Here is a 25610-nt window from a genome sequence, read left to right on the forward strand (position 1 = left end):
ACACTGGTACTGGTTCTACTGGTGTCCTGCTGGAGGCCAGGGAAGCTCCGTCACACTGGTACTGGTTCTACTGGTGTCCTGCCGGAGGCCAGGGAAGCTCCGTGACACTGGTACTGGTTCTACTGGTGTCCTGCTGGAGGCCAGGGAAGCTCTGTCACACTGGTACTGGTTCTACTGGTCTCCTGCTGGAGGCGTGGGAAGCTCCGTCACACTGGTACTGGTTCTACTGGTGTCCTGCTGGAGGCCAGGGAAGCTCCGTGACACTGGTACTGGTTCTACTGGTGTCCTGCTGGAGGCCAGGGAAGCTCCGTCACACTGGTACTGGTTCTACTGGTGTCCTGCTGGAGGCGTGGGAAGCTCCGTCACACTGGTACTGGTTCTACTGGTGTCCTGCCGGAGGCCAGGGAAGCTCCGTGACACTGGTACTGGTTCTACTGGTGTCCTGCTGGAGGCCAGGGAAGCTCCGTCACACTGGTACTGGTTCTACTGGTGTCCTGCTGGAGGTTCTGATTCAACATTACCAGGAACAATCCGTCCAGACATATAGACACTTTTAATAGGCTTACCTTATGGAAGAGGGATTTATGATGTACTCGCTTATTAAAATCGAAACTTCTGTCATAATTACTCAACTTAACCCGTAAGATCTTCGTTCATCTTCGGAACACAATGAAGATATTTCTGATCAGATCTGATGCTCTCGTAAACGCGCGTCGGAGACTAAAGAATAAAGTCAATATTTAGGTTTTTTTGGCACACAAAGTATTCTCGTCGCTTCATAACTTTAAGGTTAATGATGTCATTACTTACTTTTTAGGCCTACAGATTAGTCCTCCGTTGTAAGTCGCTGTGGATAAAAGCGTCTGCTAAATGTAAATGTAATGAACCGCTGTCAGTGGAGCTCGCCCTGAGCCGTCAGATTTCATCAGAACATCTTCATTTGTGTTCTGCAGATGAATGAAGGTCTACGGGTTTGGAACGACACGAGTAATTAATGACAGAGTGGATATTTTTGGGTGAACTAATCCGTTAATGAATACATTTCAGGTCAATGTCATGTAGGTCGTTCCTACGAGAGAGAAGAGGAGAGACACAGAAGTTGCGGGAACATAATTCCGCACATGGACAGCAGTTTGCCAACGGTAGAGGAGTCTACAGCTGTCCACAGTCTGAGACGCTGATGGCTTTCGTGGGTTTGCCGGCCTTACTGCCCAGCTCTGCTATTCTCTTCACCACATCCATGCCTTCTCTGACGAAGCCGAACGCCACGTGCTTGAAGTCCAGGTGTTCTGCTTTCTTGAGTGTGATGAAGAACTGCGAGCTGTTGGTGTCTCTGCCGCGGTTGGCCATGGACAGCAGTCCCGGACCCGTGTGCCTCACGTCGAAGTTCTCGTCCTCAAACTTCCCTCCGTAGATGGACCTTCCTCCCGTCCCGTCCCCGCTGGTGATGTCGCCTCCCTTAGAGACAACAGAAGACCATCACCGTTACTGGTGTTTAACACTGGTGTGTGTTAATAACAGACCAAACAATCACCGTTACTGGTGTTTAACACTGGTGTGTGTTAATAACAGACCAAACAATCACCTTTACTGGTGTGTGTGGACAACCAGACCAACAATCACCTTTACTGGTGTGTGTGGACAACCAGACCAAACAATCACCTTTACTGGTGTTTGACACTGGTGTGTGTGGACAACCAGACCAAACAATCACCTTTACTGGTGTTTAACACTGGTGTGTGTTAATAACAGACCAAACAATCACCTTTACTGGTGTTTAACACTGGTGTGTGTTAATAACAGACCAAACAATCACCTTTACTGGTGTTTAACACTGGTGTGTGTTAATAACAGACCAAACAATCACCTTTACTGGTGTTTAACACTGGTGTGTGTTAATAACAGACCAACAATCATCTTTACTGGTGTTTGACACTGGTGTGTGTTAATAACAGACCAAACAATCACCTTTACTGGTGTTTAACACTGGTGTGTGTTAATAACAGACCAACAATCATCTTTACTGGTGTTTAACACTGGTGTGTGTTAATAACAGACCAAACCATCACCTTTACTGGTGTTTAACACTGGTGTGTGTTAATAACAGACCAAACCATCACCTTTACTGGTGTTTAACACTGGTGTGTGTCAATAACAGACCAAACAATCACCTTTACTGGTGTTTAACACTGGTGTGTGTTAATAACAGACCAAACCATCACCTTTACTGGTGTTTAACACTGGTGTGTGTCAATAACAGACCAAACAATCACCTTTACTGGTGTTTAACACTGGTGTGTGTTAATAACAGACCAAACCATCACCTTTACTGGTGTTTAACACTGGTGTGTGTTAATAACAGACCAAACCATCACCTTTACTGGTGTTTAACACTGGTGTGTGTTAATAACAGACCAAACAATCACCTTTACTGGTGTTTAACACTGGTGTGTGTTAATAACAGACCAAACAATCACCTTTACTGGTGTTTAACACTGGTGTGTGTTAATAACAGACCAAACAATCACCTTTACTGGTGTTTAACACTGGTGTGTGTTAATAACAGACCAAACAATCACCTTTACTGGTGTTTAACACTGGTGTGTGTTAATAACAGACCAAACAATCACCTTTACTGGTGTTTAACACTGGTGTGTGTTAATAACAGACCAAACAATCACCTTTACTGGTGTTTAACACTGGTGTGTGTTAATAACAGACCAAACAATCATCTTTACTGGTGTTTGACACTGGTGTGTGTTAATAACAGACCAAACAATCATCTTTACTGGTGTTTAACACTGGTGTGTGTTAATAACAGACCAAACAATCACCTTTACTGGTGTTTAACACTGGTGTGTGTCAATAACAGACCAAACAATCACCTTTACTGGTGTTTAACACTGGTGTGTGTCAATAACAGACCAAACAATCAACTTTACTGGTGTTTCAACACTGGTGTGTGTTAATAACAGACCAAACAATCACCTTTACTGGTGTTTAACACTGGTGTGTGTCAATAACAGACCAAACAATCAACTTTACTGGTGTTTAACACTGGTGTGTGTTAATAACAGACCAAACAATCACCTTTACTGGTGTGTGTTAATAACAGACCAAACCATCACCTTTACTGGTGTTTAACACTGGTGTGTGTTAATAACAGACCAAACAATCACCTTTACTGGTGTGTGTGGACAACCAGACCAAACAATCACCTTTACTGGTGTGTGTGGACAACCAGACCAAACAATCACCTTTACTGGTGTGTGTGGACAACCAGACCAAACAATCACCTTTACTGGTGTGTGTGGACAACCAGACCAAACAATCACCTTTACTGGTGTGTGTGGACAACCAGACCAAACAATCACCTTTACTGGTGTGTGTGGACAACCAGACCAAACAATCACCTTTACTGGTGTGTGTGGACAACCAGACCAAACAATCACCTTTACTGGTGTGTGTGGACAACCAGACCAAACAATCACCTTTACTGGTGTGTGTGGACAACCAGACCAAACAATCATCTTTACTGGTGTTTAACACTGGTGTGTGTTAATAACAGACCAAACAATCATCTTTACTGGGGTTTAACACTGGTGTGTGTTAACAGACCAACAATCACCTTTACTGGTGTTTAACACTGGTGTGTGTGTGTTAACAGACCAAACAATCACCTTTACTGGTGTTTAACACTGGTGTGTGTGTGTTAACAGACCAACAATCACCTTTACTGGGGTTTCACACTGGTGTGTTAATAACGGACCAAACAATCACCTTTACTGGTGTTTAACACTTGTGTGTGTGTGTTAACAGACCAAACAATCACCTTTACTGGTGTTTAACACTGGTGTGTGTTAATAACAGACCAAACAATCACCTTTACTGGTGTTTAACACTGGTGTGTGTTAATAACAGACCAAAGAATCACCTTTACTGGTGTGTGTTAATAACAGACCAAACAATCACCTTTACTGGTGTTTGACACTGGTGTGTGTTAATAACAGACCAAACAATCATCTTTACTGGTGTTTAACACTGGTGTGTGTTAATAACAGACCAAACAATCACCTTTACTGGTGTTTAACACTGGTGTGTGTTAATAACAGACCAAACCATCACCTTTACTGGTGTTTAACACTGGTGTGTGTTAATAACAGACCAAACAATCACCTTTACTGGTGTTTAACACTGGTGTGTGTTAATAACAGACCAAACCATCACCTTTACTGGTGTTTAACACTGGTGTGTGTTAATAACAGACCAAACAATCAACTTTACTGGTGTTTCAACACTGGTGTGTGTTAATAACAGACCAAACAATCACCTTTACTGGTGTTTAACACTGGTGTGTGTTAATAACAGACCAAACAATCACCTTTACTGGTGTTTAACACTGGTGTGTGTTAATAACAGACCAAACAATCACCTTTACTGGTGTTTAACACTGGTGTGTGTTAATAACAGACCAAACAATCACCTTTACTGGTGTTTAACACTGGTGTGTGTCAATAACAGACCAAACAATCACCTTTACTGGTGTTTAACACTGGTGTGTGTTAATAACAGACCAAACCATCACCTTTACTGGTGTTTAACACTGGTGTGTGTTAATAACAGACCAAACAATCACCTTTACTGGTGTTTAACACTGGTGTGTGTTAATAACAGACCAAACCATCACCTTTACTGGTGTTTAACACTGGTGTGTGTTAATAACAGACCAAACAATCAACTTTACTGGTGTTTCAACACTGGTGTGTGTTAATAACAGACCAAACAATCACCTTTACTGGTGTTTAACACTGGTGTGTGTTGATAACAGACCAAACAATCACCTTTACTGGTGTTTAACACTGGTGTGTGTTAATAACAGACCAAACAATCACCTTTACTGGTGTTTAACACTGGTGTGTGTTAATAACAGACCAAACCATCACCTTTACTGGTGTTTAACACTGGTGTGTGTTAATAACAGACCAAACAATCACCTTTACTGGTGTGTGTGGACAACCAGACCAAACAATCACCTTTACTGGTGTGTGTGGACAACCAGACCAAACAATCACCTTTACTGGTGTGTGTGGACAACCAGACCAAACAATCACCTTTACTGGTGTGTGTGGACAACCAGACCAAACAATCACCTTTACTGGTGTGTGTGGACAACCAGACCAAACAATCATCTTTACTGGTGTTTAACACTGGTGTGTGTTAATAACAGACCAAACAATCATCTTTACTGGGGTTTAACACTGGTGTGTGTTAACAGACCAACAATCACCTTTACTGGTGTTTAACACTGGTGTGTGTTAATAACAGACCAAACAATCACCTTTACTGGTGTTTAACACTGGTGTGTGTGTGTTAACAGACCAAACAATCACCTTTACTGGTGTTTAACACTGGTGTGTGTGTGTTAACAGACCAACAATCACCTTTACTGGGGTTTCACACTGGTGTGTTAATAACGGACCAAACAATCACCTTTACTGGTGTTTAACACTGGTGTGTGTGTGTTAACAGACCAAACAATCACCTTTACTGGTGTTTAACACTGGTGTGTGTTAATAACAGACCAAACAATCACCTTTACTGGTGTTTAACACTGGTGTGTGTTAATAACAGACCAAAGAATCACCTTTACTGGTGTGTGTTAATAACAGACCAAACAATCACCTTTACTGGTGTTTAACACTGGTGTGTGTTAATAACAGACCAAACAATCACCTTTACGGGTGTTTAACACTGGTGTGTGTTAATAACAGACCAAACAATCACCTTTACTGGTGTTTAACACTGGTGTGTGTTAATAACAGACCAAACAATCACCTTTACTGGTGTTTAACACTGGTGTGTGTCAATAACAGACCAAACAATCACCTTTACTGGTGTTTAACACTGGTGTGTGTTAATAACAGACCAAACAATCACCTTTACTGGTGTTTAACACTGGTGTGTGTTAATAACAGACCAAAGAATCACCTTTACTGGTGTGTGTTAATAACAGACCAAACAATCACCTTTACTGGTGTTTAACACTGGTGTGTGTTAATAACAGACCAAACAATCACCTTTACGGGTGTTTAACACTGGTGTGTGTTAATAACAGACCAAACAATCACCTTTACTGGTGTTTAACACTGGTGTGTGTTAATAACAGACCAAACAATCACCTTTACTGGTGTTTAACACTGGTGTGTGTTAATAACAGACCAAACAATCACCTTTACTGGTGTTTAACACTGGTGTGTGTTAATAACAGACCAAACAATCACCTTTACTGGTGTTTAACACTGGTGTGTGTTAATAACAGACCAACAATCACCTTTACTGGGGTTTCACACTGGTGTGTGTTAATAACAGACCAAACAATCACCTTTACTGGTGTTTAACACTGGTGTGTGTTAACAGACCAAACAATCACCTTTACTGGTGTTTCAACACTGGTGTGTGTTAATAACAGACCAAACAATCACCTTTACTGGTGTTTAACACTGGTGTGTGTTAATAACAGACCAAACAATCACCTTTACTGGTGTTTAACACTGGTGTGTGTTAATAACAGACCAAACAATCACCTGTACTGGTGTTTAACACTGGTGTGTGTTAATAACAGACCAAACAATCACCTTTACTGGTGTTTAACACTGGTGTGTGTTAATAACAGACCAAACAATCACCTTTACTGGTGTTTAACACTGGTGTGTGTTAATAACAGACCAACAATCACCTTTACTGGTGTTTAACACTGGTGTGTGTTAATAACAGACCAAACAATCACATTTACTGGTGTTTGACACTGGTGTGTGTTAATAACAGACCAAACCATCACCTTTACTGGTGTTTAACACTGGTGTGTGTTAATAACAGACCAAACAATCACCTTTACTGGTGTTTAACACTGGTGTGTGTTAATAACAGACCAAACAATCACCTTTACTGGTGTTTAACACTGGTGTGTGTTAATAACAGACCAAACAATCACCTTTACTGGTGTTTGACACTGGTGTGTGTTAATAACAGACCAAACAATCACCTTTACTGGTGTTTAACACTGGTGTGTGTGGACAACCAGAGCAAACTATCACCTTTACTGGTGTTTGACACTGGTGTGTGTAAATAACAGACCAAACAATCACCTTTACTGGTGTTTAACACTGGTGTGTGTTAATAACAGACCAAACAATCACCTTTACTGGTGTTTGACACTGGTGTGTGTAAATAACAGACCAAACAATCACCTTTACTGGTGTTTAACACTGGTGTGTGTTAATAACAGACCAAACAATCACCTTTACTGGTGTTTCAACACTGGTGTGTGTTAATAACAGACCAAACAATCACCTTTACTGGTGTTTAACACTGGTGTGTGTTAATAACAGACCAAACAATCACCTTTACTGGTGTTTCAACACTGGTGTGTGTTAATAACAGACCAAACAATCACCTTTACTGGTGTTTAACACTGGTGTGTGTTAATAACAGACCAAACAATCACCTTTACTGGTGTTTAACACTGGTGTGTGTTAATAACAGACCAAACCATCACCTTTACTGGTGTTTAACACTGGTGTGTGTTAATAACAGACCAAACAATCACCTTTACTGGTGTTTAACACTGGTGTGTGTTAATAACAGACCAAACCATCACCTTTACTGGTGTTTAACACTGGTGTGTGTTAATAACAGACCAAACAATCACCTTTACTGGTGTTTAACACTGGTGTGTGTCAATAACAGACCAAACAATCACCTTTACTGGTGTTTAACACTGGTGTGTGTTAATAACAGACCAAACAATCACCTTTACTGGTGTTTCAACACTGGTGTGTGTTAATAACAGACCAAACAATCACCTTTACTGGTGTTTAACACTGGTGTGTGTTGAATACCAAACAGACATTGACTCTGTCAATGAGAGCGCGGCTGACGTCACAGCGTGCACTCTCCATCCAGCGGCTAGCAGCGTCATTCAAAGCTAGCCATTTCACTCCTCTCAAAATATTTCAGAGGATTCTAGGCCTGTCAGGTGTCAGTATGGGGACGATCTCAAAGATAAAAGTTGTCTCGACAGATTTCGAGGGCTGTCTAGAGATGAGAGCGGTCGAGCTGTCGATGGAATTTTTCCTCCCATACTTAAAGGGTCACCATGTCATAGTCTGACCGGACAACATGTCAGTGGAGTCCAACATAAACCGCCAGGGCGATCTCAGATCTTGGAACCTACACACCATGGCCAAATGCCTTCTCGTGTGGGCTTAGCACAACCTGCGCTCGCTGAGAGCAGCGCACGTGCCAGGCATCCTGAACCTGGGTCCAGACATGCTATCCAGGGGCAACGTTCCCCCGGGGGACTGGTCACTTCAACCTCGGGTGGTTCAGTTGGTATGGAGCATCTTCTGCAGGGCAGAGGTCGACCTCTTTGCCTCAGAAGACAATACTTATTGCCCAATATATTTTACGAAGAGCAGGGACGCACTGCCCCACGATTGGCCCAACCGCCCGCTTTATGCATTCCCACCGGTCTTGTTGTTACCGTCGGTTATCAAACGGATCAGGAAGTGCAAGTGTGCTGTGCTTCTAATGGCCCTGCTTTGGAGGAACCAGATTTGGTTCCCTGTGGGCTGATACAGCTACTGGACGCAGCTCCTTGGCCGATTCCAGTGAGAAGGGACCTCCTCTCACAGGCCAAAGGGATGTTCTGGCATCCTCGTCCCGACTTGAGCGCCCTTCAAGTATGGCCCCTCAACGGGTACCCGATAACCTCCCGGAGGGAGTGTTAAGCACTATCACAGAGGCTAGAGCGCCTCTCCCAGGCGGCTGTACACATTGTTCTCTAGCTGGTGTTCGGCTCAGAACCTGGACCCCCAGCGTTGCGGGGTGACAGAGGTGCTCTCTTTTCTCCAAGAGCTATTGGAAGCGGGTAGATCCCTCTCCACACTCATAGTATATGTGTCGGCCATAGCTGCGTTTCATGTCCCGGTGTCCGGTCAGTCACTAGGGAAAGACGACCTAGTCGTGCGTTTCCTCAGAGGGGCTAGGAGGTTAAACCCTCCCCGGCCTCCTTCGGTTCCCATCTGGGACCTTTCCACGGTCCTAGAGAACATGGTGGAGTCAGTGGATCTATAATACCTCTTACTTAAAACCGCTTTCCTGCTGGCCCTGGCCTCAGGTTCCACATAGACTCTCGGTGAGCGCTGTTTATCTTGAATTTGGGCCCAATGACTCCAAGGTCATCCTCAAGCCGAGACACGGGTATGTTCCCAAGGTGCTTGCCACACCGTGCAGAGCACAGGTTAATTTTGCTATCAGCTCTCCCCACATCTAACGACGAGACAGACGCACATTTCCTTTGCCCTGTCAGGGCCCTGAGAGTCTATGTGGAACACTCTGCTGTTTTCAGACAGTCAGAACTGCTCTTTGTATCCTTTGGTGGCCGCACTAAAGGACTGGTTATTACAAAGCAAAGCCTCTCGCGATGGATAGTCGACGCTATCTTGCTGGCTTATGCATCTAAAGGTCTCCGCTGCCCTCTGGGCGTCAGAGCGCACTCTACTAGAGGCACGGCCTCGTCTTGGGCTTGGTCCAGTGGGATTTCACTTCAGGATATTTGTATGGCGACAGGCTGGGCCTCTCAGTCTACATTTACCAGGTTTTATAACTTGGAAGTTCCCGCTTTACAAGCTAGAGTGTTGTCCGTGTAAAGACACCATTTCACAGCCACTGTGTTCGACTTCGTCCGGCCCAGCTGTTTCTATTGCTATATTATGCATATATTTCATTCTATATATGTTGTGCATTCAGGAGTTTGGCCCTACTTGGTCCTTCCCTGCATACTTCCTACTAGGCTCACTAACGTATTACCCTGGGGTATTTATTACTTTACTCTTCTTATAAGCCTGGGCATGTGCCCTGGGTTGCTGGTTGCGAAAGTTGTGAGCATGCACTGTGTTTTACATTGGGTTCCCGTAGCATAAGCTATCTTACGCAAGACGAGAGTACTCTCGAAAGGGAACGTCTCGGCTACTAACGTAACCTCGGTTCCCTGAGATGAGGGAACGAGTATTGCGTAACCTGCCGTGCATTGTGCTCTGATCTGGGGATCGCTTCAGTCGATGAAACCAGATAACCTATGGTGAAGCAGGACTTGTATAGCTATAAGCCACTCCCCTTTTGGCGGGCTGTGATGCGTGATGGGCACATATTCAGACTCATAGCCGGTGGGCCCTCATGCTGAAAGTCCAATACATCTAAATAAATCTCTTATATGAGATATAAAACTTTGTGATTTCATAACTGCAATTAGCCAAATCGCAAGGTTTAATTCCGGTTAATTGCGGAATTGCTGGATTAACCTCACACACACACTCACCACAAGGACACGATCGGCTCAAAGTGGATCTACTTATTCCAGGGAGATTCGTCATCACGGCCCTCCTCTTCTCCTTCGTTGTGTGCTTCCCCTCCATTTTGTGCTGGTGCACTTCCAAAGACCGTGGCTCCGGTGTTTGACCACACAAAATTTGCATCTACTGAAATAAACGTGCATGTTAAAACACAAGCATCACATTGACAGCAGCAGCCGTACAAACACTTCTGTTGCTCGCTGATCGCTCTCAGCACACATCCGTCATTTGGATTACCAAATCCTATATACAAGTACAAACATGAAATGTTACAAGATTTATGTATAACGAGTGGTTCCCTACATTGCAGGACATTTACAGGACAAGAAGTTTTCTGTGCGCAAACATCCGAAGAGCACGCTCAGACAGTGAACGAATACTGAATTTAGTTCTCTTTCATGTCTTCTCTGTTGAATGGACAAATTGATACAGAATTGTCCAAAATGCCCGTATCGGTGAGTATCTTGTGAAACAGTCGGTTATGAGAAAGACAACATGTGTACAGCATCAGTATATTGAATCCGCCAATAGGGTCTTTAATGGCAGAGAGCATCGGGAATATTAGGCTGTGGTCACTTTGTTCATTAAACAACAAAAGAAAAGAAAATTCACCCACTGCTCTTGACTTAATAAATTTAATTTATACAGTATTATTTCACATTTAATTACTTTACTCAAATCATGTACCTGGAAACGGTTAGATCTACCCGAAAAAGGTTTGGTTAAGGTTATAATCTTGGTTCTCTGAGGGAGATGAGTGACACACCTCACTATGGGAAAACCCTCTTGTGTGGTCCTCCATGAAGCCCTATACAGTCACACCTATCAGGACAGGCCCCCGAGAAGCCCCGCCTCTTCCTGTATCAACAGCAGCGCTGGTCTAAAATAACACTGTACAGATCTTCCAAGTGGATGAATAACGGCTCTCTGAGGGAGATGAGGGAGACATCTGACCAAAGTCTAACTGTGGGCATATATGCGGTTTATACAGGAAGGGGCGGAGCTTCCTGCGAGCGCTGGCCTGACAGGTGTGACTGTACAGGGCTTCATGGATGACCACATAAGAGTCGACCGAAAGAGAACCTGAAATACACCATTTATTTCATTTGTATCTTTGTTCTATTGTCTTTATTTGTAATTTGATTATTTGTCCTTATTTTATTACTGATTACATTAATTAGGCTAGTAGTTTTTTCTGTAGTATCAAATTAAAAAGAGAATTGTGATATTTCACTGGTATCTAAACATTTGAACACAAGCAGGCAAGTAGAAAATATCCTCAAATACACAAAATATCAAGTGCTATCAAATCAAAGATGGCATGATAGAGAAATAGATATGAACAGTGAAACTAACAGAAGCTCCTAAAATACATTTTAACAGGCATAATTAGATGTGAAAATAACTGAAGATATAAATATTTGCTAAATTAATTAAGCCAACTAATTTGATTCACAGTAAACAGAACTCACCTTTTTGGCCAAAGGGAAATTCTCCTGAAGTCTTTGCCAAGTCTGCAAATGAAAACGCACTCTCAGATGCAGATGCAAAAGGAAGACCTGCTGGAGAAGAGCAAAGACGTCAGACGAGACCAAAGGCAAATGCTGCTCGAGTTTGAATGAACTCTGACCCCGGGCTGGACTTCATTCCCACATGTCAGAAAAGTGGTGGTAATTATTATATTAGCCCACCTCCCCATATGAAACATGTACTGTCTGATTAGGGCTTACAGATGATGGTGTTTTATAGAGGAGAAACTGTTCAAATGCCTCACGGTTCGACTGGTATCATGGTTTCCGTGATGTTTTATCATTTATATAATGAGGAAAGAAACCAGAATCCAATTCTAATAATAAAAATGTTCCTTATTTTTGGTTTCAAACACTTAACTTGCTTTTACCTGAACCAAAGCAGTAACTGTTTTACATTGTCTTATCGACGTGTCAGTGTTTTCATTCAAGAGTTCTCCTCTCTCGTTATAATCAATGACAGTGTTATGATGAAAGCATTCGTCAGACATCACTGTGATTGGCTCTTTAATGCAACATCAGAAGTTCTAAATCTAATGCTGTAATCAACACCTTTCACAATAGATAATCTCTGTAAGAGATGTAAGAGTAGAAATGTAGTTTTCAGAAGAGCTCCACATGTAGTACTTATTTCATATGCAAGGTTGTCAGCCAATCACAGGCGTGTCTCCTTTCAGTTATCAAAGGTGTCAGCCAATCACAGGCAGTTATCGGTGTTCTGGAAATGTTTTTTCTTGTCAAAATCCTTCTTTAATACGGCAGGTAAACGGCCCTCTGCTGCTCTGCTCTTGTAGTCAGTAGACATTAATCTGGAGTGTGTCCAGGGCAGCGCTGCTGTAGAAGTGAGCGCTGACCCGAGCATCGGAGGAACACCTGTACCTGCAGTGGAGCTGGACTCGCTCTCGCTGCTCCTCTTCGTGGAGAGGTCAATGGGGTCTATGCTGCCGTCCGCAGGAGGCTCTTCCGCTGCTGCATCATGGGAAGGCTTCGGGTTCACCTGTGTGTCCAGAACAAGACAAGTCAAACCGGTGCTGCTAATCACGTCTCATGTCAATGTTCAGAAAGTCCTCTGACCTGAGCGTGCTCCAGTGTGTGTAGCTCTGCGCTGAAGTCGTCGGGTCGCTCGGAGTCGGTCTCGGTCTCGGAGTCGCTGCTGACGCCGCAGAGGAAGGTGGGCGGCAGCTTCAGGCGTCTGGCTCTCTGCTCCTCGCCTGCAGTCGGCTGCTTCTCCCACACTAGCGTGACCTCAGAGTCTGCAAACACACACTCTCCATCAGAGTCTGCAAACACACACTCTCCCTCAGAGCCTGCAAACACACAATCTCCATCAGAGTCTGCAAACACACACTCTCCATCAGAGTCTGCAAACACACACTCTCCCTCAGAGCCTGCAAACACACACTCTCCATCAGAGCCTGCAAACACACACTCTCCGTCAGAGCCTGTAAACACACACTCTCCGTCGGAGTCTGCAAACACACACTCTCCATCAGAGTCTGCAAACACACACTCTCCCTCAGAGCCTGCAAACACACACTCTCCATCAGAGCCTGCAAACACACAATCTCCATCAGAGTCTGCAAACACACACTCTCCATCAGAGCCTGCAAACACACACTCTCCCTCAGAGCCTGCAAACACACACTCTCCATCAGAGCCTGCAAACACACAATCTCCATCAGAGTCTGCAAACACACACTCTCCCTCAGAGCCTGCAAACACACAATCTCCATCAGAGTCTGCAAACACACACTCTCCATCAGAGCCTGCAAACACACACTCTCCGTCGGAGTCCGCAAACACACACTCTCCATCAGAGTCCGCAAACACACACTCTCCATCAGAGCCTGCAAACACACACTCTCCATCAGAGCCTGCAAACACACACTCTCCGTCGGAGTCCGCAAACACACACTCTCCATCAGAGTCCGCAAACACACACTCTCCATCAGAGCCTGCAAACACACACTCTCCATCAGAGCCTGCAAACACACACTCTCCGTCGGAGTCTGCAAACACACACTCTCCGTCAGAGTCTGCAAACACACACTCTCCATCAGAGCCTGCAAACACACACTCTCCATCAGAGCCTGCAAACACACACTCTCCGTCAGAGTCTGCAAACACACACTCTCCGTCAGAGTCTGCAAACACACACTCTCCATCAGAGCCTGCAAACACACACTCTCCATCAGAGTCTGCAAACACACACTCTCCGTCAGAGCCTGTAAACACACACTCTCCGTCGGAGTCTGCAAACACACACTCTCCATCAGAGTCTGCAAACACACACTCTCCGTCAGAGCCTGTAAACACACACTCTCCGTCGGAGTCTGCAAACACACACTCTCCGTCAGAGCCTGTAAACACACACTCTCCGTCGGAGTCTGCAAACACACACTCTCCATCAGAGCCTGCAAACACACACTCTCCGTCGGAGTCTGCAAACACACACTCTCCGTCTGAGTCTGCAAACACACACTCTCCGTCAGAGCCTGCAAACACACACTCTCCATCAGAGTCTGCAAACACACACTCTCCGTCAGAGCCTGTAAACACACACTCTCCGTCGGAGTCTGCAAAAAAAGGAAATGACCATATTTGGATCTGACAGCATTGTACAGGAGAGAGATGGCTTTCTCACGGTATATGTGATGAAAAGGTGCAGACAGAGATCGCGGAGCAGCGGAATGATTTATAACGCCAACTTTTGTTAAATTTAGGAGATATCTACAGACGCAAACAGATGAAGTGTAGTAAAATAAAGACCTAAATGTGTATTTTTGACTTTTTCACCACAAGTCTGAAAGACTTGAAAGACTAATATCCCAAAATCTCAAATTTGACCAGTGAAAATTTTTTTTAGCCTGCCGTGTCTCGCCTTAATTCATCTTTGTCATTAGGATACGTACCAAAAACGTTTAAGCTGGCTATAATTAAACCGCTTGTTACAAAAACAGAACTTGACCCTACAGAATTAGTCAATTACAGGCCGATCTCGAATCTGCCTTTTCTGTCAAAGATATCAGAAAAAGCAGTATCTTCACAACTATGTTCAATTTTTAGAAATAAATGATTTCTGTGAGGATTTTCAGTCCGGATTTAGACCGTACCATAGTACCGAGACAGCTCTCGTTAGAGTCACAAATGATTTGCTCTTATCATCCAATCGTGGTTGTATCTCTCTATTAGTGTTACTCGATCTTAGTGCTGCATTTGACACCATTGACCACAACATCCTTTTAAATAGACTCGAACATTATGTTGGCATTAGTGGAATTGCACTAGCATGGTTTAAATCATACTTATCTGACCGTTATCAGTTTGTAGCAGTAAATGAAGAGATGTCTTATCAATCACAAGTTCAGTATGGCGTACCACAAGGCTCAGTACTAGGACCGTTGCGGTTCACTCTGTACATGCCATTAGGAGATATCATTAGGAAACATGGCATTAGTTTTCACTGTTATGCCGCTCTATATTTCTTCACGCTCTGATGAAACTTATCAATTTACAAAATTAGGGGAATGCATAGCAGATTTAAAAAAAAACTGGATGACTAGCAATTTCCTACTACTTAATTCAGAAAAAACAGAGATTCTAATTATTTGGACAAAAAACGTCCTCACGTAATAACCTAGAATACTGTCTAAAACAGTTTTATTCATAAACTATGGGCCACAGAATATAGCTTACTTGTTGGGTTGCTGAAAGGATTCCCAATGGATGGCTGACTGGTCACTTCCTGTTCAGCAGTTTTCAGTCGTGAGGCACTCGTTTCCTCATCTTTTGGACTGGAAATTTTAACAGGAGATTTCTCTTCTGTAACAAGGTCAACCTTCTCAGGCATCTGAACAACTGGTTCAGACTGAATATCGTCATTATCCTCTGTTGTATCCTCTGAAGTGTCTGTCTTGGAGCTGGAATTAATTCCTATAAACAGCTGCTGGCCAGCCCCGGCAAAGCCTTTGAAAGTGGGATCCTTCTGGCCAAACTGAAAACTACCCTGTGAAGAATTTGCCAATTCTGCGAAACCAAAGAAGTTAGGCTGACCGGTAATGAGGGGATCATTATCGTGGCTACCAGGGTCTAAGAGCTCATCTGAGGAACTTGGGATTGCCTCTTCTTCCTTCTGTCTATGAAGTTCAGCAATATCCTTCAGGCCGAACTGAAAACTACCCTGTGAAGAATTTGCCAATTCTGCGAAACCAAAGGAGTTAGGCTGACCGGTAATGAGGGGATTATTATCGTGGCTACCAGGGTCTAAGAGCTCATCTGAGGAACTTGGGATTGCCTCTTTTTCTTTCTCTCTGTGAAGTTCAGCAATATCCTTCTGGCCGAACTGAAAACTACCCTGTGAAGAATTTGCCAATTCTGCGAAACCAAAGGAGTTAGGCTGACCGGTAATGAGGGGATTATTATCGTGGCTACCAGGGTCTAAGAGCTCATCTGAAGAACTTGGGATTGCCTCTTTTTCTTTCTCTCTGTGAAGTTCAGCAATATCCTTCTGGCCGAACTGAAAACTACCCTGTGAAGAATTTGCCAATTCTGCGAAACCAAAGGAGTTAGGCTGACCGGTAATGAGGGGATTATTATCGTGGCTACCAGGGTCTAAGAGCTCATCTGAGGAACTTGGGATTGCCTCTTCTTCCTTCTGTCTATGAAGTTTAGCAATATCCTTCTGGCCAAACTGAAAACTACCCTGTGAAGAATTTGCCAATTCTGCGAAACCAAAGAAGTTAGGCTTACTGGTAATGAGGGGATTATTATCGTGGCTACCAGTGTCTACGGGCTCATCTGAGGAATTTGGGATTGCCTCTTTTTCCTTCTCTCTGTGAAGTTCAGCAATATCCTTCTGGCCAAACTGAAAACTACCCTGTGAAGAATTTGCCAATTCTGCGAAACCAAAGGAGTTAGGCTGACCGGTAATGAGGGGATTATTATCGTGGCTACCAGTGTCTACGGGCTCATCTGAGGAACTTGGGATTGCCTCTTTTTCCTTCGCTCTGTGAAGTTCAGCAATATCCTTCTGGCCGAACTGAAAACTACCCTGTGAAGAATTTGCCAATTCTGCGAAACCAAAGGAGTTAGGCTGACCGGTAATGAGGGGATTATTATCGTGGCTACCAGGGTCTAAGAGCTCATCTGAGGAACTTGGGATTGCCTCTTCTTCCTTCTGTCTAAGAAGTTCAGCAATATCCTTATGGCCAAACTGAAAACTACCCTGTGAAGAATTTGCCAATTCTGCGAAACCAAAGGAGTTAGGCTGACCGGTAATGAGGGGATTATTATCGTGGCTACCAGTGTCTACGGGCTCATCTGAGGAACTTGGGATTGCCTCTTTTTCCTTCTCTCTGTGAAGTTCAGCAATATCCTTCTGGCCAAACTGAAAACTACCCTGTGAAGAATTTGCCAATTCTGCGAAACCAAAGGAGTTAGGCTGACCGGTAATGAGGGGATCATTATCGTGGCTACCAGTGTCTACGGGCTCATCTGAGGAACTTGGGATTGCCTCTTTTTCCTTCTCTCTCTGAAGTTCAGCAATATCCTTCTGGCCAAACTGAAAACTACCCTGTGAAGATTTTGCCAATTCTGCGAAACCAAAGGAGTTAGGCTTACCGGTAATGAGGGGATTATTATCGTGGCTACCAGTGTCTAAAGGCTCATCTGAGGAACTTGGGATTGCATCTTTTTCCTTCTCTCTGTGAAGTTCAGCAATATTTTTCAGGAGGTGAGATGCAGATCCATTTTTTGACTGTCCGTCTAGTGCGTTTGCCTCAGATTCTGCAATGCCAAAATTGAAACCACCAGCGGGCACTGGCATGGAAAACGATACATTTGAACTGCTTGATTTATCAGCCTGAGTTGTAGAGGACTCTACAAATTTGAAACCTTCTGATGATGCTTTTTCCTTACTTGTTCCAAACTGAAAAGCAGGACCTGGATTGAAATTGGCTGTAAATCCTGTTGCAGCAGGTTGCTTGCTAGACCTACCAAAACTGAATGAAAAAGAGGAACTTGATGGTGCAGTAGAGGTCTTGCCTTTTATATTTGGGTTTGCTGCCTGACATGAGACACACTGCCTAGCTGTACCTTCATTTCTTACCATGCAAGTATCACAATCCCACTGTCCCTCTTTTTTACCAAACATGGCAGCTAACTCAGTGCTGCAGGGGGCTTTGCAAGAAACACATTCAGTTGCTGAAGCATCATTCCTCACAAAGCAGGCGTCACAGTCCCATTGACCCTCTTTCTTGACAAATTGAGAGCCAAAACCAGAGCTAAAAGGGAGTACTGGAGTTGCTGACACTTTCGCATGTTGTGGTGTATCAGCCTGAATAGTTTTCTTATCAGCCTGAGCTGCAAGGTCAACAGAGGTTACTGCAGAATCATTTGATCCAAATTGAAAAGAAACTGGTATTTGAGACCCAAATGCTAAACCCTTTGAGCTGACATCAGTGTCTCCAGTAAGTCCAAAAGAAAGACATTTGGTAGTCACAGGCACAGAGCCTTTGAGTTCCTCTACAGGTTTGTTCTTTGCTGTAGACGGAGCTGCACTGTTGCAGGCAACACACACTGCAGATGTGGGAGTGTTTCTTACACAGCACTCATTGCAGTCCCATTCACCCGCCTTCTTGGAAAAGAGTGTTTTAAGATCCATTTCTTTGGATGAAACATGAGGCTTCAGAGTTTCACATTTATTTTCCATTTGTTGGCCTTGTGGGGACTCTAGAATTAATTTTTGAGCCTCCTCAAACTTGAACTTAAACAGTGCGGCCTCATCCGCCGTTTTAAAACGAATGGCCAACTGCTCAGTCTTGGGCATTTCATCTGCATAATCCATAGCATACCACACCCAGGACTTGTCAGATCCAGCATTGGGTTTGAGGACCATATCTGCAGTGATATAGTGATTAGCACAGATTTTGAGAACCTGTTCCCTCCTCATCAACAGACGAACTTTACCGGATGTTCTGTGTTTTAGAATTTTGAAACTTCCAATGCCCCTCTCTTTCCATTCCTTAGTCCCAGGGTCAAACCGGAAGAGTTTTGCTCTCTTACAGAACATCTCCTCTTCCTCCTCCTCACCAGTTTTCACATCAACCTTATCAGGAAGAGGCACAATGGGCTCAAAATGAGGTCCATCCTCTTCCTCTTCCACATGGGTGCTATCATTATCACTTTCCCCGCTTTTCTCTTCCCGAGCCTCTGGATTTCCTAATACTGGTTTGGTTCCACTTGCAAAGCTAAATCTTTGGTCAGTGTTGCCAAAAATATTAATTTTGCTCTGAGCAGCATCTGTGAATGAAAACCCTGTGGCACTTTTACTCCCAAAAGTAAAGACTCCACCCTGGCTAGGCGGATGCTCTTGGGTCTGATGATTCGGTTCCGATGGTCCTTCCGCTTTGGGAGGAATATCTGACGTCAGAAGTCCCAAGAGGCTTTCACTATTTTTCATCTGAGCAGAGGAAAAGGTGAAATCACCATCATTGGACTTAAAATTGGAGTTGAACTTGAATGAAGTTGTTGCTGATGTTGATGGGGCACCGTCAACCCCCCCAAAGTTTGGAACCTTAGGAGGTTCACCTGTGAACTGCGACCCAAGACTCATCTTGGAGTCAACAGCCTTGTTTTCACTGCTCTTGGATGGCTGCGTGGATGCATCGACACATGGCTTAGTGAAATATCCAGGCTCTGGCAATGTTGGATTGACTGTAGGTTGAGGAAAATTGTGACCATAATACTCTTCACTGTATGGAGAGAGTAAGGATGTAGCTGGAGACTCAAAGCGGATGGGAGCACCAAAGACCTGCTCTTGAGGATATATGCATGCAGGAGTTGACTGAAGAGGTGGTGTGTGTGTTGATTGTTGGTAGGCATACATATGCTGCTGTGGAGGAAGACGATTCATCCCGTATACTGGGCCCTGCAGAGGTAAACAAACAATACTTTTATATCGATTCTCTCTGCCATTTCTTGGTTACTAAAAAGGTATATTATATTGCATTTACTTAAAAAGCACTCCACTACCTTTGTTGGTGTAACATTTGCAGCAGGGCGTAGAAGATACTGTGAATTATATCCTGGAGACTGGTTGTAGTCCGCAGACGGACCTGTAGTGGCAACTGAGAAAAAAAAAGGAATGGGTTTTAATTATGTGTTAAATATTGTATACGCAAGTGGTTCTCATTTTTTTGGCGATGCTCCCATTTAGAAGCAAAAAAAAAAAACATCAACTCATGAACTGACCAGTAAGAGGCGCACCATGGAACGCCTGCGCTCCAGGAAATCCTTCCTGAAGTCCTTCTGCAGGATAACTATCTCTGTACATCCTATGTGAGGATGCTGTCGCTTCAGGGGAATTAAGGCGCATGTCATGAACATCATTCTGTGTGAGACGGAAAACAAAACATGTTTATGAGATAGGACAGTGTAGATGAAACCGTAAACAACGGGAAGGACAGAGAAGGGAACAGAATTAATCACTGTAAAGCTACTTTGAAGCAATATGTATTGTATAAAGTGCTATATAAATAAAGGTGACTTGACTTTAGTGCCCTGCAAATACACAGAACACAAGGTGGTGCTAACATACAGAAAACTGCATTCAAGACCTGTACTCCACATTTAAAGAGACGACGAAAATGACTGGTCAAGTCAGCTTTATTTCTATAGCACTTTCCGACAATATACAGCTATTATTGGAATGGTTACACATTTAGCAATGATTGATCAATAGCATACCACAACTGATGGCCATACATACTGAAAGGGTCATGAAAGCCTAAAACACATTTCTGTAACATTATTGAACATGTTTATCACACACCATTTGATGTCACAGAAGATGAGAAAATGTGTAAAACCGGAATAGTGACTGGCACGAAGAGCAGAGGCGTATGCAAACGTCCTTCATGAGAGGTACTGCAGTCATGAGATCACTCGATTCAACAACACGTGTTTATGTCTTCTCCAAATGAAACTCACTGATGCAAATAATGGCAGTGATATAGAGGTACGTTTGTAAGTGATGAAAAGAAGGATTAGTCAATAGAAGACATGACGATAAACACCAAAAACACTCCATAGTAAAGTAACTATACCTTTTAAGGCTTTAACTCGTGTTGTCAAATGTCCTGGTATATTTGTTACTAAAGTGTTCAGGAGGTGAATAAGAGATTGAGTGCAGTTAGCTTTGATTATAAAAGCTCTTGTTCAGAGTGAATGTTTGCACACTCAAACTGCATTACCCAGTCTCTACGCGCTCTTGTTCTATGAATACCTCATGCTCAAGGGTTTATTGCTGTCTGGAGTTGTTTTGGAGAAATTTGAAATGTCAATAGGCTTCCTTGACAAAACCTCAAAATAATGTTCACAGTATTGAAGATAAAGCAAAAGCAAACACTAACACTGACTGATTCTGCCACAAGCGGTGGAGGTGCGACTGACCTTCAAGGACTCGACCTGCTGGCACAGCATCTGCAGAAGGGACTTTTGGTCCTCGGCCCAGTGTGGAGTCGTTTTGGGCGAGAACTGGAGAGGGAAACAAGAGTCAGGAACCGTAACGCTCTGTAAACAGCAAGCAAAGCTTCTGATAAAGCACACGTGCCATGACATACCATGGATCTTTTAGATGGAGACGTGGCACTTTTAGATGGAGACGGAGTGTAGAACTTCCCATGTGGCTCAGTGGGCTGACCGGGGCTGGACGTCAGCGGATAGTCCACATGATCTTCATCCCGCTCGCCATCTTCTGTAAGCTGCTGGTTGACCTCGTTCAGCATATCCATCACATCCTCCATAGAAACAGGCAACTTAAAACATGAAGAGACAGAATTAACCCTCTGGGGTCGGCAATCGTGCCGGCGCGATTTGTGCGATTTTTTTCACATGCCAGCTAAATAAACTTAAAATACTCTGTCATATATGGTCATACAGACTTAATAAATATGAGAAAAGAATCTGTGAGATGTCTACTTTTGTATGTGTCCACTTACAATCAAAACAAAACGTTGTGCTTTTGTAAAATAAAGAAATTAAACAGGGTGTGCTTTCTGCCTCTCAGTCTCGTGAACTTTTTTTTTCTTGAGCACGTCTCTAAACATAAACAAAACTCAGCGAATACTTGTCACACATTTATGAGCTATATCTTTATAAACATATAAGTGTGTCGTTTTAAATGATCTGATTCAAAACGAAAACAAATATTCTCTGTTTAAGTAATTTGTATAAAACCAACAAGATATCCAGTTTCTCAAACGCTTGCTCATTATTTTTAATGTGACCACACCCACACGCGCAAAAGACATTGACATGCAAATCGTCCATGCGTCGAGCGAACGCGCTCATTACCTCAACAACAAAGCAGCGCCAAACTTTATCAGTCCTGCAGTCGTCGAGTTTGGAAGACACGCTGTGAACTTAATGAATTTACATCAGAAGAAGAAGAACGCGTTTTGAAGACAAGATAGATTTTAAGGTAAGAAATTATTCTGAATATCATTAGTTAGTGTTATTGTTGCATAAACTTCACATTGCAGTTGAACTGTTGCTCGATGCTTCAGTGAATGTTTTCTGCACGCGCTGTGAGTTTGAGTCAGTCGCGCTGTGTTTGAAATAGAGGATGGATACCTCTATTTTGGGTGGGTTCGGACAGATATTTAGAAATTATGTTCGGGTCGGGCTCGGTCACATAAGCGCGATAAGGCATTGAACATTTTAAATTTAAAACAGCTTATTATGTAGGTAGCCAATGTGCCTGATGCTTTCACTTGATGCAAACGTTTGTTTTTGTGATTAATCGCCCGATCCGCAAAACGCACCAAACATAGGCTTCATGTTTTTACTCCAATCTCATTTCATAACGTCATATCGATTGTAAACATTTGAAGTAACATATGATAATCAATATGTTTTTCTCTAGTGTAGTGTTACTGAAGTGTTCCTTTTTAACGATGCCTGCTATAGCCTACTATTGTTATTATTATTTTATTCAGCCCTGAAGGTATATGCCTACAAGGCACAACACACCTAGCATTAATTATATATATATATATATATATATATATATATATATATATATATATATATATATATATATATATATATATATATATATATATATATATATATATATAATTAATATGTGTGTGTGTATTTTGTAAATTTTCAAAAGCAATTTTAAGCTGAATACAGTGTAATAAGACTTGTCAGAACACCTCCAGGACCCAGAAAACCCCTGAGGGTTAAGGACTAGTTAATTCAAAACTCAAGCTTTCCAGCAATCATGGAGACCTTGATTAACTTCTTCAGCTGTGTTGAATGAATGAATGAATGAATGAATGAATGAATGAATGAATGAATGAATGAATGAATGAATGAATGAATGAATGAATGAATGAATGAATGAATGAATGAATGAATGAATGAATGAATGAATTAATGAATGAATGAATGAATGGTTTTTATTATTGTGTCTTGCATACTACTGTATGCCCAGCCCTAATGGGTAAGACACCAAAACCACCAACAAAAGACCAGTTATCACAACATACATAAACTTATTTGAATAAACAAGTCTGCCGCCTCATCTAGGCTTTACAAACAAAAGTAGCCAATTTAAACATTAAAATTAAACAACCATTTCATCTTGTCGCCATCACTAATCCAGAACATTTCAGGCTTTTAACAAACCATTCACCAAATAATACATTTCTAAAATCATCATTTACATTTACATTTACATTTATTCATTTAGCAGACGCTTTTATCCAAAGCGACTTACAAATGAGAAACAATAGAAGCAATTAAACTAGCAGTAGACCAACAGTATGTAAGTGCTATGACCCTTCACAGTACAATCCAACGTACAGTTTTTTTTTTTTTTTTTTTTTTTTTTTTTGTTAGAATAGAGAAGAGTGTGTTAGTATTACTGGATTAAATGCTGCCGAAAAAGATATGTCTTCAGCAATTTCTTAAAAATGGGTACGGACTCAGCGGCTCTGGCTGAGTTAGGCAGATCATTCCACCAGTAGGGAACAGTCATGGTAAAGGTCCGAGAAAGAGATTTTCTGCCTCTTTGAGATGGCACCACAAGACGGCGCTCACTTGCAGAGCGCAAGTTTCTGGATGGCACATAAGTCTGAAGTAATGAGTTCAGGTATGAGGGAGCAGTGCCAGTGGTTGTTCTGTAGGCAAACGTCAGTGACTTGAATTTGATGCGAGCGGCAATCGGCAACCAGTGCAATTTTGTTAGGAGAGGAGTGACGTGTGCTCTCTTCGGCTCGTTGAAGACCACTCTAGCTGCAGCATTCTGGATCAGTTGCAGAGGTTTGACAGTGCAAGCTGGGAGACCAGCCAGGAGAGCATTACAATAGTCCAGTCTGGATAGAACAAGCGCTTGAACAAGCAGTTGTGTAGCATGCTCTGATAGGAAGGGCCTGATCCTTCTGATGTTGTACAAGGCAAATCTGCATGACCGGGCAGTGCTAGCAATGTGATCTGTGAAATTCAATTGGTCGTCAATTACAACTCCAAGGTTCCTGGCTGATCTTGATGGAGTTATGGATGACGAGCCTAGCTGAATGGTGAAGTTGTGATGAAGTGCTGGGTTAGCCGGGATTACAAGTAGCTCTGTCTTCGCAAGGTTTAGTTGAAGGTGGTGGTCCTTCATCCAGCCAGAAATGTCTGTCAGGCAGGCTGAGATGCGAGCGGCTACCGTCGGATCATCAGGCTGGAATGAGAGGTAGAGTTGTGTGTCATCAGCGTAGCAGTGGTAGGAAAAGCCATGTTTCTGAATCACAGATCCTAGTGATGTCATGTAGATGGAGAAGAGAAGTGGTCCAAGCACTGAGCCCTGAGGCACACCAGTAGCTAGATGTTGGGTCTTAGACACCTCACCCCTCCACGACACCCTAAAGGACCTACCCGAGAGATCATACCGTGGGCAATATAACAATATAAGTTTGGGGGAACCTACCAGTTTCTAAGGCCAGGGGAAGGATGCCAGTTCGCAGTTGAGCCATCAAAGATCGTTGGTTTCTTGTCAAATTTGCCTTTACATACAACTCTGTTTCATACACATCTTTAATTTGTAAGTAAGTCCTTAGTTTAGGCTTAGCCATAATCCCAATTAGCCATTTATGTTTAAAATTTGACATCAAATTGGATCTGATGTTATTGACGCTACAGGGCAAATAATTACAGAATACATACTGGAGTTGTACATCAGCAAAAACAGTCTGAGCTCTGCAGCCCAGGGGGACTTATTCTTACTCTACAAAAAAAATGTTTTTGTTACTCTATTTTCAGACAGATTAATAAGTCGATTCCACAGTCTAACCATTTCACATTTCCTTTGAACTGATCCAGGAACCCAGCCCATATCACCCAGCGCTGCCAGCACTGGGACAAACCTGTGAACCCCCACGAAGCAGCGGATTGCACGATTTTCTACAGCGTCCAAGGCTGGACTCTGCACGGCCCCCCACACACCAGCAGCGTAGTTTAACACAGGGGACACACAGGCAGCATACAACTGGGAGAATGTACCATAACCAAGATCTTTACAGATTTTTAACTTGTTTATCACAGAACCCAGGGCTCTACTACCTGCAGCAGCTAGGATTTAAACTCCGCTGTCAAACTACATACATTCATCAAATACAAA

General features: G+C 43.0%; 2 protein-coding genes across 6 annotated transcripts in view; both read right to left on the minus strand.

The window, feature by feature from the left end:
• Nucleotides 1-1152: 1152 nt before the first annotated feature.
• Nucleotides 1153-1454, minus strand: LOC307001478 (uncharacterized protein; the record flags this gene model as incomplete). Its single annotated transcript, XM_079617999.1, has 1 exon — nucleotides 1153-1454. The coding sequence occupies exon 1, from the start codon at nucleotides 1348-1350 to the stop codon at nucleotides 1153-1155; it is 198 nt and encodes a 65-aa protein (XP_079474125.1). The 5' UTR covers nucleotides 1351-1454.
• Nucleotides 1321-25610, minus strand: part of LOC307001475 (E3 SUMO-protein ligase RanBP2-like) — a 57100-nt gene continuing 32810 nt past the window's right edge. For 2 of the 5 annotated variants that reach the window (XM_079617994.1, XM_079617990.1), the window contains 10 exons: nucleotides 21562-21756; nucleotides 21392-21475; nucleotides 20192-20330; nucleotides 19973-20067; nucleotides 15638-19868; nucleotides 13016-13194; nucleotides 12821-12938; nucleotides 11885-11974; nucleotides 10379-10538; nucleotides 1321-1458 (listed from right to left, as the gene is read on the minus strand). In XM_079617994.1, the coding sequence (XP_079474120.1) occupies nucleotides 10408-10538; nucleotides 11885-11974; nucleotides 12821-12938; nucleotides 13016-13194; nucleotides 15638-19868; nucleotides 19973-20067; nucleotides 20192-20330; nucleotides 21392-21475; nucleotides 21562-21756 (5262 nt within the window). In that variant the 3' untranslated portion in view covers nucleotides 1321-1458; nucleotides 10379-10407. The remainder of the gene's footprint in view (nucleotides 1459-10378; nucleotides 10539-11884; nucleotides 11975-12820; nucleotides 12939-13015; nucleotides 13195-15637; nucleotides 19869-19972; nucleotides 20068-20191; nucleotides 20331-21391; nucleotides 21476-21561; nucleotides 21757-25610) is intronic. The other 3 variants (XM_079617993.1, XM_079617991.1, XM_079617992.1) reach the window with 3 other exon arrangements.

The sequence above is a fragment of the Phoxinus phoxinus genome (assembly GCF_949152265.1).
Source record: "Phoxinus phoxinus genome assembly, chromosome: 7".
In the NCBI taxonomy this organism is placed as follows: domain Eukaryota; kingdom Metazoa; phylum Chordata; class Actinopteri; order Cypriniformes; family Leuciscidae; genus Phoxinus; species Phoxinus phoxinus.